Source organism: Pituophis catenifer, unplaced genomic scaffold (genome assembly GCF_029215685.1).
Source record: "Pituophis catenifer annectens isolate HBS135680 unplaced genomic scaffold, rPitCat1.0.hap2 SCAF_4, whole genome shotgun sequence".
NCBI lineage: Eukaryota > Metazoa > Chordata > Lepidosauria > Squamata > Colubridae > Pituophis > Pituophis catenifer.
In genome coordinates this window covers 74,318,943-74,336,268 of record NW_027256884.1, presented here as the reverse complement: position 1 = coordinate 74,336,268, position 17,326 = coordinate 74,318,943, and the positions used below count along the sequence as shown (strand labels likewise).

General features: G+C 39.6%; 1 protein-coding gene across 3 annotated transcripts; it reads right to left on the bottom strand.

The window, feature by feature from the left end:
* Positions 1-1,521: 1,521 nt before the first annotated feature.
* Positions 1,522-15,544, bottom strand: ZBTB21 (zinc finger and BTB domain containing 21). Of its 3 annotated transcripts, none has more exons than XM_070944273.1 (3): positions 15,422-15,544; positions 8,931-9,044; positions 1,522-4,840 (listed from the first exon to the last, which is right to left on the bottom strand). In XM_070944273.1, exon 3 carries the CDS (start codon positions 4,826-4,828, stop codon positions 1,652-1,654), a length of 3,177 nt encoding a protein of 1,058 aa, XP_070800374.1. In that variant the 5' UTR covers positions 4,829-4,840; positions 8,931-9,044; positions 15,422-15,544; the 3' UTR covers positions 1,522-1,651. The 3 variants fall into 3 exon arrangements, 2 of the variants coding, with proteins under 2 accessions (XP_070800374.1, XP_070800375.1); XR_011600423.1 differs by lacking the exon at positions 1,522-4,840 and adding an exon at positions 7,781-8,195; XM_070944274.1 differs by lacking the exons at positions 8,931-9,044; positions 15,422-15,544 and adding an exon at positions 7,257-7,286.
* Between the last annotated feature and the right edge of the window lie 1,782 nt (positions 15,545-17,326).

Sequence of the window (17,326 nt, the reverse complement as noted above, 5' to 3'; positions counted from 1 at the left end):
CTTAAATTTGCATTAGATTATGGCTCAATATTCTAATCACTTTAATCTTAAATGAACAAAACAAAAAGGTGCTGAAAGTAGGATACTGGATAGAAAAGTTCATTGTGGATTTTCATTTATGAAATACATTGCTTTTGGGTGTTGCATTTCTTCCTGAACTTTTACCTAGGCATAGTTAATATAAATTTTCTATTCATTTTTCATTTATACATACATAATTATTTACATTTGAACTTTTTTTCCAAACACTTTTTTGCAGTCTTGGCTGGGCACCCTATTACTCAGTAATGGAAATGAATTTTCTCATTTTTAAAATGTTCATATTCATATTCATATGAATATGAATATTTTCACTATAATGAAATAAGCACCAATATGGATCAGAAGCTAAGAATAATTTAATTTATGATATCTATTAAATGCTATTTCATTCAAAAATGAAATAGTTTGCATTGGAATATCAATTTGCTTCTTCTTCTTACATTAATTCTGTGTATTAAAATATAAGGCTATCAGCCTCTAAGGATCAGATAAGCACTGTATCATATTCCAACATTAAGAATCTTTTTTAAGGCAGCCAAAGAAAGGTTCACACCTACTGTACAGGTAGTTCATTTAATTACCATTCAGAGTTACAGCAGTACTGAAAAGAAGTGACTTATGACTGTTTTTCACATTTACAACTCTTGCAGCATCCCCCATGGTCATGTGATCAAAATTCAGATGCTTGGCAAATGACTCATATTTATGATGGCTGCAGTATCCTGAGGTCATGTGATCACCTTTTGCAATCGTTTTACAAGCTAAGTCATTTGGGAAGCCAGTTTCACTTAACCATGTCACTAACTTAATAGCTGCAGTGATTCACTTAATAACTGTGGTAAGAAAGGTGGTAAAATGGGGCAAAATTCACTTAACAAATGTTTCACTTAGTAACAGAAATTTTAGGCTCAATTATTATCGTAAATTGAGGACTACTTGTATATGTATAAAAATCCAAATGCTCACATATTGCTAATCTTTGATTACATTTTGTACAATATTCATTCAGAAAATTCCAGTAATGAAATTATTCCAAGATAAGCAACCTTTTTTCAATAAGGGTCAAGTTAATTCAATTGAGGTTTTATTCATTATTGCTAATGTTCAACAGGACCAAGGCCAAAACAGCAAAGCACTCAATCCACTTCTTCCCTTAACATCAAATGAATGACTAATATATGGAGCTCATGAGTTATTTTCTGTAAAAACAACTAGCATGAAATTTTTGCTGTACTCTAAATACTTAAGTCACTGATTCTTTTTACATGTATCCATGTTTACCAGTATAACATTATGAGAAATATATACTCAGATTTAATGAATGCAAATATTCTATAACTAGGAAATCTGAAATCACAATATCAAAAAGTTTGCACAATTTTCTCTAGTAAGGATAAATTTAGTTTACTTTCATTTCTATATCCAAAACACAGCATCACAAATTTCAAGTTTAATTTTGAGAGTTTTTTTTTACCCTATGCATGTGTATGCCATATATATATTATATATATATATATATAATCTACTTTCAGTGATAGAATTTCAGAAACATCACAGAAATTAAACAGATATTTGAAACTTTCTTTAGGCACTCTTTTAAAAGTTTTCTTTAATTGTGTGTCTGTTCATGGCTCCAAAGACTAAATGCAGTTTTGAATGTCCTATGGCAAAGTTTGCACATATACTGTCTTTTGAATGTGATAGCTGACAATGGTGGTGCATGATAAAAAAGTGTGTCAGACTTCTGTGGAACAAATAATTTCTCACTACCTGAAGGGGTTTCTGACAGGCTGGTAGGACTATCAGGTTCCAAAGGCTGTATTTTGGGAAGCGGAGGGGGTGGAGGCAAAGGTGGTGGTGAAGGAGAATTAGCAGAACACATCTCAGGTTCTTTTCGCAAAGGTTCTTCCGAAGCTTGTGCCATATGGGACTGGAAATGACTCCACAGTCGGAAATTGGTTCGGAAAGCCTTATTACACACATGGCAAATAAAGGGTTTCACTGAACATAAAAGCTCTTGATGACGCTCTAGCTGCTTGTGTACGGTGAAAATTTTTCCACACTTTTCACAAGGCCACAAACCAGTCTCCTTATTAGCAATGCCTTCCTTTGGTTCCCGGCTGCTTTCAGAGATCTCCTCTTCTACATCATCCACAGGTTCTTCTTTGATTTGAACTTTCAACTGTTTGGAAACACTAAGGTCTTCAGGAAGGCATGAGGAATCTTCTGAATCAAAATTGATTTGCTCTGAGGAATCACTAAATACACCATCTTCTTTAGCTGCAAGAAAGCTGCCAATTTTGTTAGGCTCTGCTTGATAATGTGGTTTTGAAGCATTACTTACTTCACCATTGTGCTCCAAAACTGGTAAAGAAAAATTCTCAGTTGGAGCCATAGTATTTTGATTGTGCACCTCAACTTGATGGCGCCAAATACTGAAGGAGGATTTAAAAGTTCGCATACACTCTAAGCAAGTGAGCTTCTTATATTCACATGTGACTTCATGGTCATGCTTCAGTTCTGGAGAAGAAAACAGAAGACTGCAGTAAGCACAAACTGTTGCTTTCCGGCACAGCCGCTCATGATTTCCTTGTTCAGTAAGAGACGAAAGTTTAGCATTACAAATACGACACTGATAAACTTTTTTGTTTTCCACCGGGTTTTCAATGCGACTATCTTCTTTTGGTTTAACAAGAGTTTTATTTCCTCCAACCAGTTTTTCTCCTGGGTGCATTTTTATATGCTGTTTAAACTGTGACAGGAAGCGATATGCTTTCCCACAGTAGGTACAAATGTAAGCTCCTCTATTTCTTGACCTCAGATTCCTTTTGATGACTTGTTGAGCTTGTGAACTAGCTTGTCCCTGAAACCCTGGTTTTCCACGTCTTAATTTAACAATCAAAGCCTTTTTAATTTCCCGTTCTCTTACAATATCAATTAATTTCCTCTGGAATTTTTCATCTAAGACAGCATGTGAACTAGAAGCAGGCGAGGGGTTCTTTACAATTCCATGTTGTGTCTGGCAATGGGTCCAAACTTTGAAGTTTGTGTGAAATCTCTTATGGCAAATATCACAAGCATATGGTTTCTCTGGATTGTGGTACATATTGACATGACGATGTAGACCTGCTGTTGACCTGAAAATCTTAAGACAGTGTTTGCACTTAAATTTTTTGTTAGGTTTTGTTTCCTCCAGTTCACCACATTCATCTCTGCTGACATCAGAATCTGGGAAATCAACAAAGGGTACAGGATTCAAATTCTCTTCAAAATTGTCCTCTGACTCTGGGGAAACATGTTGGTCTACCTTCATTTTTTTTAGTGGTAGCCTTCTATCTGCTTGAAATCTTCTTTTAGCTGGAAGTCTATTGAGCTCACTATCTTCTGCTTTAAAAGAGTTAGTGAGTTCCCTGTGGTCATCTTCAGTCTTAAAACAGTCACTTTTGTTGACAGATGATAAAGTATCTCCCACTGTAATTCTTATAATTTCAGATGGATCTGAAAGTGGACTGCTAGGTTCCATTTTAATCTGTACTTCTTGAGAATTCATGTCCCTGTCTGTTGATTGAGAAGCACTGAAGGATCTGAGACGATGTGGATGCACTATCTGTGTCTTATCATCAGAAGCTGCTATTTCTGAAGTATCTTTCATGGGTGACTTTCGTGATATTACATTCAACATTATTCCTTGTGCATTGTTCCCCACTGAAGATCCTTGAGAAAGCTTTAAATCAATAGATGGTGAAGATATAGGAACTTGACTATCCATTGACAATGACCTTCGAAGAAGACTTTTTACAAGTGGTCCACTCCTGTCAGTACTTTGGCTTTCAGGACCAGCTATCCTAGATGGGATTACTAATCCTAATTTTGAATAGTATAGTAAATTCCTGTCTTCACCTGAACTAGTAGTTCCTTTGTTTCTTTCATTCAGCAAAAATGTGGCTTCTGATGAACTGCATACAGATTCAACAGGTGGACAAACCTGTTTCAAGGATATTTCCTCTGTCTTTCCTCTTAATAGTTGATCACTTTCTCCTAGTTCATCAACTGCCAGTTCTTTCTCTACAAAAGATTTCTGTGATAATATTGCATTTCTTTTCATTCTACTTTGATCATCCATTGTAACTGAAGATTCATGGGTCTTTGAGTATCTTAAAGAACTATCTTTCAACCATCTCTTTTCATTTAGTGATAGGCTATGTTGAAATTCAGTTGACTGTTGTGACCACTTAGTTTTGATAGCAACTGATGACAAAAAATTAGAACTATGGCTTATATCATGGAAGGTTTGACCAAGATTTCCCCCCTGTGTTTCATTTTTGCTCTGACAAACAATGACACTTCTTTTCTGGGAGCCACTTTCATCATCTTCTTGGAATAGTATTTTCTTGATCGGACATGCAGGCAAAGGAACTTGAGGACTTCTAGATACAATGTTAGTAAGAAAGGAAATTCCAAGACTGTAGCCTACCTCTTGCACACCAGCCAGACTGCTTTTTTCAACAAACAAAGATGATGAATAAATGTAGTTTAATACATTATCAAAGGTATCTGGTTCACAGAAATCAAGTTGAAATACTGACTGAGACTCATTTTCTTTCTTAGTGAAGAGAGACTGGAAGTATTCACTGCTGGCAGCTAGAACATTTTTATGAGCTCGAAATTTTTGATCTCCTACTATGAGAACAACATCACAAAGTTGTCCTTTCAGACGCTGTTCATTTAAAGCACTTAAAAGAGAAATAGCATGTGCGGGATTTATATAATGCAAAAGTCCATCCATGATTAAGTTTATCTGAAAGACAAAAAAGACAGACTCACATTCACAAAATAATTTAGAGTAAGTAAATAAGTAAAAGAGAGCATTTTAAAAATAATATCTCCAAAGCATAACATGGCCTTAATATATTTTGCTTAGATTTTAACAAGTGTAACATTCTATATCAATTAAATCAACATAGTATGTATGTATGTATGTATGTATGTATGTATGTATGTATGTATATGTGTGTGTGTGTGTGTGTGTGTGTGTGTATAGTTAATATTTCGGGTTTCTTCCCGTGTAATTGTGAACATATTCCTAAAAGGGATATCCCTTTTAGGGATATGTTCACAATTACACGGGAAGAAACCCAAAATATTAACTGTACACACATATATACCCGTGAAAACTTACATAGACAAATATAGGTCTTTGGTTATTCGGGTTTTCTCCCGCGTAAAATTGGAGGTGTCTTGGCAACGTTTCAACGAAGTCTCATTCGTCATCTTCAGGCTGGTGTTCTCGGCTTCGTGCTTCTAGGAGCAATGTGTGTGATCGCAGCTGTTTCTTCCTTTTAACTGCCAGTGGGGGTGTGAACTGATTGGGTGGGAGCTTGGCTGTGTTCTGATTGGGTGGAGGTGTGTTCTGATTGGTTGGGGGTTTGGCTATGCTCTGATTGGATGGGGAGTTGGCTGTGCTATGATTGGCTGGGTGTGTGTTCTGTTTAGGTGGGTGCTTGGTTGTGCTCGGGTTAGTCTGAGTAGCAGGGGGATTTGAGCTGGTGAGCTGTGTTGCTGTTGTTTGGCTTCGTATTTGTGGCCGTGCCATCTCTTCATGTTGGGTGTCAGTCTGTTTCATGTATGGATTGGAGGGGTTTAAAGTGGCTAATGGTGCAGCTGTGGTCTGGCTTCTGGTCTGTGGTCGTGCTTGATCATCAGTGTGGGTTTGAGTCTGACCACAGCTGCATCATTAGCCACTTTAAACCCCTCCAATCCATACATGAAACAGACTGACACCCAACATGAAGAGATGGCACGGCCACGAACACGAAGCCAAACAACAGCAACACAGCTCACCAGCTCAAATCCCCCTGCTACTCAGACTAACCCGAACACAACCAAGCCCACACCTAAACAGAACACACACCCAGCCAATCAGAGCACAGCCAAACCCCCAACCAATCAGAACACACCTCCACCCAATCAGAACACAACCAAGCTCCCACCCAATCAGTTCACACCCCCACTGGCAGTTAAAAGGAAGAAACAGCTGCGATCCCACACATTGCTCCTAGAAGCACGAAGCCGAGAACACCAGCCTGAAGATGATGAATGAGACTTCGTCGAAACGTTGCCAAGACACCTCCAATTTTACGCGGGAGAAAACCCGAATAACCAAAGACCTACATACAAACACCCGCGAAAACTTCAGAAAACAAATATATATATATAATGTAGTACAATGTACAATCAGCCTAATGCACAATCAAGAAGAAAAAATCCACTTTGATTTTATCTGCATATATAATTTAAATATTTAGCAAACAAAATATAGAAGTTTTAGCTTTTCACTACATCTCTGTCAAACCTGACAAAAATAAAGACTGAATTGAAAGTAAAACTGGTCAAATGTTTAAAGCCTTCTTTTGAATTCATATTTATTTCTAAATGCAAAGGAAATAATCCCAATTTAATAAAGTGGAACAAGGGGTACTATATACTTATTGTGGGTTGAATCTGAACTAAGATAATTGTTGATGATGTTAATCTTGGAGTTAATCTATGCTCATCTAAGTGCTAATTGCTGGTAGGGAGGTGTTTTTTGTTCCCTTTTTGGTTTGTTGATTGTCTCTTTTGCATAGTATATATTGTTTATGTCTATGTGTCTCTTGTCAGAGTGCCAAACTTCTAAAAATTCCCTATTATTTTTGGACTTGGCTTAATCCAGGTCCAGAATGATCACAGTTTCCCAATTGAGACTATGGTTAACTCTGTCCATATGTTATGAACTTAAAAGAGTTTTCATCATGTATTTTGAATGCTAGCTGGTGTTCATGGATGCATTCTGCCAGTCTTCTGCCTGTTTGTCCTATGTGTGGTTGTTGTAATCATTATACTGTATGTTGTCGATAACTACTGTTTTTTCTTCTGGGGCTGCTGGGTATTTTGATTTATTTAGGACATTTTGAAGGGCTTTAGTTGGCTTGTGTGCTATGTTGATTCCATATGGTTGCAGTAGTCTGTTGGTGATTTCTGAGACATTGTTGATGTATGACAGTGTTACTCTTTTTAGGGCTTGTGTTGGTTGTGCTGTATTGGGTCAGGCACTTTTTGATAAAGTTGCATGGATATCCATTTTGTTGGAATATGTTGCATAAATACTCTGTTTCCTTTTTCTGCTGTTCAGGGTTGCTGCAGTGAGTTTGTGTTCATCTACATAAAGTTCTTACACAGTTTCTCTTATGGGAGGTTGGTTTATTGCTTTGGTAGTAGAGCACTTGGTTGGTGTGGGTAGTTTTTCTGTACACTTGTGTTTCTAATTTGCCGTTGTGGTCTCTGCTGATCAGGATATTCAGCAAGGGCAGCAATTTGTTGTTTTCTTCTTCTCTGGTAAACTTGATTCCTTTGAAAATGTTGTTGATGGTTCTGTGGATGTTCTCCAATTAGTCTTTTTTTTATTGGTAGAGATTCCTTCTACATACGTGATCCATATTTTGGGTTGTATTTGTGGAAGTGCAATAGCTTCATGGAGTTACATAACGACTTCTGCTATAAATCCTAAAAGTGATGATCCCATAGGTGTGCCTTTAATTTGTTGGTAAGTTTGTCCATCAAATTGGAATATGTGGTTAGGCAGAGGTTTATGAGGTCTATAATCCTGGGTGTTTCAATCTCCATGTAATTTAGTTAAATCAACTGTGCTGTGGAACGTTGTCATAAATCCTTTGGCTAATTCTGAATCTATGGACATGAACAGAGCTGTGATATCAAATGAGACCATGATTTTGTCCTCATCTATAGTCACATCTCTGATTGTTTGAAGGCACTGTAGTGGAAAGTTGATGGAATGTTTGCTTCCTCTTGTGAGGTGCCAAAGCTTTTTTGTTAATTCTTTTGTTATGTTGTAGGTAGGGGTCCCCACTAATGATACGATTGAACAGAGAGGTGTGTCAGGTTTGTGTATTTTGGGACATCTGTAGAAGCGTGAAAGGATGGGTCCACTGCTTCTCATCTGCCACTGTTTATCTTTGATAATTTGGCCTTTCTTAATGAGGTCATTGATAGTTCTCTTGATCTGATTGTCTAGTTTTTATGTTGCATTAGTGTTCACTGGGATGTAAGATTCTTTGTCTTCTAGTAGTTCTTCTGCTTTTTGTAGATATTGTGATCTAAATCAAGTACACAAGGTTGCTTCAATACTAGAGAAATTAATTGTATACCAATTTCACATTTGGGCATTTATAGCATTGTCAGACTTAATTCTGTTCTTAGTGCCTTCTTTGCTGTAAAATACAGAAACTGCATTTTGCATCAAAGGTGAAAATACTATCACTCTGTCTGGATAATGATCTGGTAAACAGTCCTTCAAAAAACATTCTCCCGCTAGTCACTGGCTGAAATGTTTACATGGGATCCAACATACTTATTTATTATTTAATATCTTATTTTCTGCCTTTAATTGTAATTGCTGAGTTGATTCATGTGATTTTTTTTATTGGATATACAGAGCATATTCAATTGCAATATGTAAGGAGTATGGAACAATGTATAGAAATGCATTTGACCTGATATAATACTGGAACAAGTTTAGTATTATATGAATGTAAGCAACAAGCATCCTTCCTATTTCTTCTCATCTGTTGTAACCATAGCCCCAAGTCTCTATTTTCTGCTCCAAATTTGTTATAATCCTCTTCCCCATTTTCAGATGTAATGGGGAGTCTAAATAGTTTAAAGTAGTCTCCCTTCACAATTATGCGGAAGAGAAAAGTGGAACTACTGCTTTTCTCCAGTAATGTTCAAAGATAGTTCATTCTTACATCTGCAAAAGGTCTTATTCTTTAACAACTGAAATACCAAACTGAAATACTAAATTCATACTACTAAAAATAAATAGAACGTACCAGAAATGCTTTTTTCTTCTTCTTGAAAACACTTCCAAACAAGAGAAACCTTAGATTCAGGACTGCATTTACTCCTTAATTGGCAATGACTTTGAAGTCTTTATATCATGTAGTCTGTTATGGGGAAAAAAGAAATTATGTCTATTATAAAACAAAATTAACATCCAAAAGAATTTTCTGAGTAATTACTGCTCTTGAACATGTAAGAATAACCATATTAAAAATGGTTTTCTTGAGGACTTCTCTTTTCAGAATGCAATTTCAGTAGGAAACAATCTGTTTTGGAAACAGTTCAAAGTAGTTGGTTATAACTTCTAACTCTTTAAAGCAATGAAATTAGATTCATTCTCAGATGAGTCTGATTTATTTAAAAATTTCCAAAAACGTCTCCTTTTTCTGTCCTACCCTCAGTACAATACATTTCTGAGGACCTGAAAGGAATATTTTCAGGGACTTCTTCTAGATTTTGGAACTCTTGGTTAAAGAAGCCAAACTAATTCAATATTTGATGTTCTTCTTGTAAAAAATATGTTCTTGGTCAGACAAGCTTTTGAAGTAACATCACAGTTTGGCCCAAAGAAATGTAAATTGATAACTGCTACTTACTGCTTAATATATCTAATATCTTAACTGATATTTTTATTTCATGTTTTGATTGTATTTTCCTATGATTAATTACACTAACAATTCCTTGCCCTTAACTCTTGCTATGGTGCCTGATAATGGCAGGGTATATGTGTGTTCCTAAAGAAAGCCAGGAATGCATGCCAAGTAAATGTGTGTATGTGTGTACATGTATATATTCCCTTCATGAAAGTCATCTCACACGTCCAGCTAAAGCAAGAAGGCACCTATATTGGGCATCAGTGATATAGGAAAATGCTGGAGACAAATGATCATTGTAGTGACAATGACAAAGGCATCAATGAACATTGAGCAGAGGCAATTTGATCTACACCAGTATTTTATCACCCCTACCCCAAAGGATACAAAATATAAAATGATTTGCAATTGAATCTATGTGGTTGCTAAGACATGAAACTGACTTGATGGCACATGATCAATAAAAAAGAACACAAACTGAACACAATAAGCAATAAAAAAAATAAAATACTGTACAAATTTAATTAGAAAATTATAGTCAGCTTTTTTTTCCTGGATACAATGGTAAACAAACCCCAGTCATGTGTTAGGTATTCTGAGTGCTCAGTTCATGCCCATTAGAAATAATTCACCCACCTGCTACAAATAATTGCTCTTTTGAATCTCAGGCTCAGCATATATACAAATGGTTGTATGCACTTAGACTTTCCTTTGACAGACAGTTGGGCTAAGTCAGCCATTGTCTATGTTATTTAAACAACATCTGAGGAGTTCTAACTGGAACACTGAAATTAGGTGAACTTGTTTGTGAATCCCAGAACAGAACTACCCTGATTGGATTCACTTCCAACTATAGCTTCTAATGTTTGAGCCAGCCAGGTGTATGAGTTCCCACTCAAATTTTGCATCTGTACTTCTAAAAGAAACAACACTGACAAACAGACTTCATTACTGCTGTAAATCGGCTCTGCCCAACAGAGTTTCCTCTTAATCTTGGAACTCTTTCTTATTTGCTAATTCCTCCTCAACTTTCCTTGGGACTAGCTAAATATGATAGATAATTGTGCAGGTCCTCTGAAAATAAACTGTAAGAGCTCTCAATTTTTTTTTGCATTGGATTAAACATCTGAGGTTTATTGTCCAACACATCTGGACTTTTTTTGCTTAATATATGTAAATAATGGTATCATGTTGTTTTCAAATTATTTTTACTATCGACTTAGCATCACTGAGGCATTAAAAGTAGAATTGCTAACAGCAATTGTAGGGTAGGATCATATTCTTAAATGCAAGGCAGATTAGGAGGCAGTTGAGCTCATTTAACTCAAGTTTGTAGTGCAGACATGTCAAACACAAGGCCCATGGGCCACATCTGGCCCGCAATGTGGTTAGATCTGGCCCAAGGGGCCACCCTGGAGACAGCGAGTGGCTGGCCCCTGCTGCCTCAGCCCACCCCACTGTGGGCTCATGGACAGGAGGCAGCGAACGTTTGGGGCCTGGCATCCCAGTGAAAGGGAAGGACTCAAAACATGGTCAGCCTATGGGGCAAGATAGTCATCGGGGATGTCTGGTCCTGCATACTCGCCGCTTCCTATCCGCATGCCCAGTGGGTGGGGATCTAAGGCTGACTGTGTTCCGACCTACATGGCTACCACAAAGTTGTAGATCAGTGCTGCGTAAGCCACCAGCGCCTCCATGGCCCATAAGCGCTTCCCTTTCACTGGGATTGCCCCCGCCCCGACATGGGAAAGCCACAGCCACCATTGGCACAGTCATTAGCAGTGCTGCCAACCTCTCCCCCTCCCCTCATCCCTTTCTGGGCCGGAGGGAGGGAGGAAGGAGATGGGAATGAGAAGGAAGGCAGGGGAAGGAGGGAGGAAGGAAGGAGGGAGATGGTATGAGAAGGGAGGCAGGGAAGGAAAGGAAGGAATGAAGGAGATGGGAATGAGGAGGAGGAAAGCAGGAAAGGAGAGAAGGAAGGAGAAAGGGAGGGAGATTGGAATGAGAGAGATGGAGGCAGGGAAGGAAGGAAGGAAGGGAGGGAGGGAGGGAGGAAGGAAGGAAGGAAGGAAGGAAGGAAGGAAGGAAGGAAGGAAGGAAGGAAGGAACCAGATTGGAATGAGAGGAAGGGTCTGAGGGAAGTCCTGCCTTAGTATAGTATAGTATAGTATAGCCTTTATTGTCATTGTACATAATGTATACAATGAAATTGGTTTTAGCCACACTGATGCAATCCATGACAAAAAATACAAACAACATAAATAATATAAAGTATAATCCCTATGCAAGTAATTAGGAAGAAAAAAGAAAAAGAAAGAAAAAGAAAAACTAGCCATACGTTTCCGCGTCTGCGTGGAGTGATTGTGATTGTCTTTAAGAGTCTGACAGCCCAAGGATAAACTATTTTTAAACCTATTTGTTCGGCTGGCTATGCTTCGATGTCTTCTGCCCGATGGTAGAAGTACGAACAGACACTGACCAGGGTATGAATCATCTGATAGCACTTGGCCATCAATAGTCCTGCTGCCCTTTTGCCATTCCTTTGCCCCCTCCTCCTGTCCTGTCCTGGTAGTCTCCCATTCTATCGCTCAGGATGCTTTGGTTACAAAACCTGGTCTCCTCACATAGAAAGACAGTGGACTTCCCTCTAATCCATCACTTTTCTCTCCCACACCCACAATGAGCAACCTGGCCAAGGAGAGCGAGCACAGCGACAGGAGCCTCGAGCAGCTAGGCACCCCCTTAGGTAAGCGAGGGTGGGCTGAGCTGTGGGGTCCCAGTGCCCTGGAAGCTCGAGGGCCGGGCTGGGTGCTTGGCCTCTGCTGCCACCTGGGAGCCCTCCATGTGGCCTGAGAGGGATGGTGAGGCTCCTCTGGTGGACTAGGCTTTGGCACTCACCCTGGTCTCGTCTTCCTCTACTAGAGACCTCCGATCCCCACTTCCAGCATTGCCTGCCCCCCCTCGCCCCAATAGGAAGTGGAGGACAATGCTGCTGCATGTGGAAGCACAGATCTCTGGAGAGGAGGATGAGCTGGCGGCGCTTCCCAAAGGGGAGAGGAAGGGAGGAAGGGAGGGAAGACTGCCCCAACAAGCCAGTATCCTTAGCATAAATGATTGGAAACATTGATTCCCTTTCGAGAAGGAGCAGCCTCCCTCATGCAGGATCAGGGAGCGCTGCTTCCTTGCCTCCTCCTCTTGCTCTCCAGAGATCTGCCAAGGCAGAAGTTGGACTCGGAGGAAACTGCTTGCTGAAAACTTTCTCCTCTGCGCTTTCACACACAGTAGCATCGTCCTCCACCTCCTGCTTTGCTTGAAGGAAGCACTGGACAGGGAAACGCCAACGATGTCTGGGATTGAATGTCTCCTTTGGCATGCTATGCATACACATACACATACACATACACATACACATACACATACACATACACATATATACACCATTCCCAGCTTGAAGACTTTTATCCATATCTGAGCTTGCAAACTGCCAATCATGCCTGGGCTTGGGGAGAAGGCTGTTTCCTTTCTCTGTGGATAGAAGCCCCCAAACTTAGAATGTGGTGTGATTGTGTGCGCGTGGGCACATGCTTGGCTGCCAGCAGTTTGGGAAGGCGAGGAGCTTGTGAGGCACTGAATTGTCTCCACATTGAGTTAACCAGTGCGACTTATTCTGTCCCAACCCAGCCGTCCCAAGTCAGCCATGCCTAGTGAGAGGTGTCAAGCAGGCCATGCCCAATCAGCCACACCCATCTAGTTATGGTGACTCAACTAGGCCCTTTGAAGGCAACCATAATGCTAATGCAGCCCTCAATGAAATTAAGTTTGACACCCCTGTTGTAGTGGATCTTATTTTCCTGAATTTGCCTTCTCTGTGCAATGGGTTGCTGCTGGAGACCAGATTAAAAAAAGTATGAGCTGAAAGTCTGCCAGTTAATTTGAACTGCAATACTCATGATGATCCCTAGGCAGCAAGATCAGTGACAAGGGACTGTGGAAATTATAGTCATAGATATATAGACAGTTGCAGACTTCTTATCCTTGGTCTACGGTGATTGATGACTGTCTCTGTATTGCTCAAATACAAATTTCCCCCATACCTCTCTGCTCCCTCTCCTTCCCACTAATCACAACAGATTTTGTCTTCTCTGTATTTTATCCAGTAGGCTTCTACAGAAACACATATTGGCTGATGATATAAGTATGAATTTTTTTACACTCAGCTGCAACTAATCAGCCCTTAGTAGTACTGACACTAAAAACATAATCAGTTATCACTCATTTTTTTAAAAATTTGATTTATATGCCGCCCTTCTCTGGAGACTTAGGGTGGCTTACAATGCGTTAAGCAATAGCCTTCATACTTTTGTATATTTATACAAAGTCAGCTTATTGCCCCCACAATCTGGGTCCTCATTTTACCTACCTTAGAAAGGATGGAAGGCTGAGTCAACCTTGAGCCTGGTGAGATTTGAACTTACAGTAATTGCAGACAGCTTGATGTTAATAACAGTACTTTAGTCTGCTGCGCCACCAGGTTCTTCATGATATTACTCATTCTTATTAATCTTCTCATCATTCCTATCACCCATCTCCTCCCACTTATGACTGTATGACTGTAACTTGTTCCTGTATCCTTACGATTTATATTGTTTCCTAGTATGATTTGATTTGATTGCTTATTTGTATCCTATGACTATCATTAAGTGCTGTATGTTATGATTCTTAACGAATGTATCTTTTCTTTTTATGTGCACTGAGAGCATATGCACCAAAGACAAATTCCTTGTGTGTCCAATCATACTTGGCCAATAAATAATTGCATTGTATTGTATTGTATTGAAATTCAAAACCCCCTACAGATTGATTTTTACCAGGAGGCAAACATCCTTTTCAAAAGTCTTTAATGAAAGCAGTGCTTCTAATCATGTGTGGTTTCCCAGCAAACTGCAATGTGAAAAGTAGCCCATATACAGGTCAAACAGATGCTTTTCTAAAATGTAGAAGGACATTATTTGTATAATTCCCAATCATCACAGTATAAGTTAAATACACCTTGAGAATATTAGTTAGAGAAGACAAGTTTAAAGGAAGTACTTGTACTTGTACTTGTACAGGCTGCATCCCAAGACCTCCCAATTCAAATTTTGTTATCTCTGGCTAACACAACTTTCTCAAATTATAATGTATTTTGACCTTTAGCTTTCATAATTATTTATTCATAATAAATGAATAAATAAATAATAAATAATTCCTATTCTGTCTAGGAATTTTAGGAGCTGAACTTCAACACTTGAGGGCTCAGAAATGGTTGCACTGATAGGAGCAAAAAGCATGAAGTATTAACGAACCCTGAAACTTAACACATCAGCACCCACCCTTCCTTTCCGCGGAGAACGAGCCTGGCCCAATTATGTGTTGCCCAAAATGACATCATACGATTCAAAGCCCATTACTGCACATTCATTTTCGGCGCATGCTCATTGCGCTCAATTATACCCCACCCCAATTATTATTCCAAAACTAACCGCGTAGGCGGTTAGCACTATTGTATATGGACAAGGCGCAGGCGCAACACAGAAAAGAAAGCCTCCATGAGCTAAAAATGGGCAACAGACATGCGCGCTAGGCAACTAATAAAAGCAACGACGTGAACGTATGCCACTGCGTGAACGCGTCTATTAGGACCCACGCATGCGCTGTGAAGGGGTAAGAACTCGTTTTGTAACTGGCGCAGGCGCACACAGAAGCTTAAGACCGCAGCCCTACTCGGTAGGGGAAAAATATACCTCAGAGTTACGTCAGGAAAAGACGCCTTTGTGCACGGGAAACCCGAACCTCTGTCCAGGAGGAGTCCCACCTTAAAGGAGCAACAACTGGGGTCTCTTACTTACCTTCCGCGCACCCCTTTTCCTTCCCCCTTCGGCCGTCTCCTTTTACGATTCACCCGCGCGCGCCGCCGCCACCGCCGTGATTCCATCCATCTTGAATTTGACGTCATCCCACACCAGGGATGAAGTCATCGTTGGGAACGCTTATCACGTGCGCATCTTTTCGATTGGTCGAGGTTAGCCGGATGGAGGAGGGAGAACGCGCCCGATTCTCAGACTGGGGAGTGGGGGGGGGGGCCGCGGACGCGGCTTACGACGAGGAGACCTGAGGGGAGACACCCCTCCCGCGCGGTGATTCCCTTCCTCTCCCCTTTGGGAAGCGCCGCCGGGCCATGCTGCGGCCGAGACAACGACGCGAGTCGTGGGAGAGCCGCCCGAGAGATTGCGGTGCGGGGTGACCGCTACCGTTGAGGCTGACAGAACCGGGGCAGGCGGTCCCGGGTATCCTGCGCCGAAGAACGATGTGGAGAGGACGAAGCTTTGGTCGGGCTGAGGTTGCAGAAGCAAGTTTTCAAGCACACTGTTTTCGGCTCCAAGATGACCGATTTTCCCGAAGGAGGCAGGCCGAGGAACTTCCAAGACCAGGCCTTCAAATTGGGGGGGAAAGGCGAGAGTTTATAGTTTTTTTTGTGACAGCCCTCGGCCTCTTTTTTTAGAAAAAGTTTATAGCCTGTCTAAAAAAACAATAAAACCGGTTAAGAACTAGGAAATCTGTACTTGTCTAAAATAAAGGAGATTCAACTTACAGCCCTCAAAAACAGTCAGAAGTCCAGTTGAAAGGTAGCAGAGCTGCTGAATTCCGTATTTTGAGAAAAAGCCACGCTGCGGTATTTATTCCACAATAATAGTAGCGATCTGATTCCCTACTAGTAATATCCCACCAGTATTAACCTCTTTTTAAATACATAGATATTAAATCTATCGTTGAGCTTTATTTCATAAGCGCTCTGAACCAGCCACAATATGTAGAACTCCTTGTTAAATTTCTCATGGTACATTCTGCATATAAATTATATGCAGTTAACTTTCCCAGTTATATAAGTTAACTTTCCCAGTTTTGATTCATGTACTGTATGCTTTAGATTTTGCTTCATTTTTTTCCCCCTTTGGGTCATCTCATACGTTCCTTAATGAGAAGATGAAGTGGTCTGATGTACCCATGTTTAAAGGACTATACAGTCAAAAGCCATTGTATAATCAATAAACTAGCCGTTTTAGAACCATCTTGCTTTTTCCATGTTACCAATGTGATCTGAAATGTTTTCTGAACATAAATTCTGTATCTGACAATTTTTGTTCCACATTCTGCAGTAGTCAAAATCTTGACCATTATGATGAAAATGCAAGTGTTTCGTGTTTGGAATTTTTTTTACCACTGCCCTTTTCTGGTATTGGAGTATGAATTTATCTTTTCCAGTCCCTTGGCCACTGCTGTTTTCCATAATTGCTTACAAATGCCAAGTAGCTCTATAACTCACAAGGTTTTGAATTGTTGGGCATTTATCAGCTGAAGTTTTGTATTTAACTATATTCAATATTCTTAGGCTGAAATTATTGTAATTTTTTTATTCTGGTTTATAAATTAAAATTTGAGGCATACCAATTACAGTTACTAATGGCACAATAACCTGAGAACCCAGTTTGTGGGGGGCAATAAGCTGACTTTGTATAAATATACAAAAGTATGAAGGCTATTGCTTAACGCATTGTAAGCCGCCCTGAGTCTCCGGAGAAGGGCGGCATATAAATAAAAAAATAAAATAAATAAAAATAAAAAATAAACCTGATTTTAATAGTGATTTAAAACTATGAGATTAATATATGTCAGTTTCTTAAATTAATTTTATAATTACTGTAAATCTATTCTTGTTCCTTTTATTTTTTCCCTTGGTTTTCCTTTGATTGTAT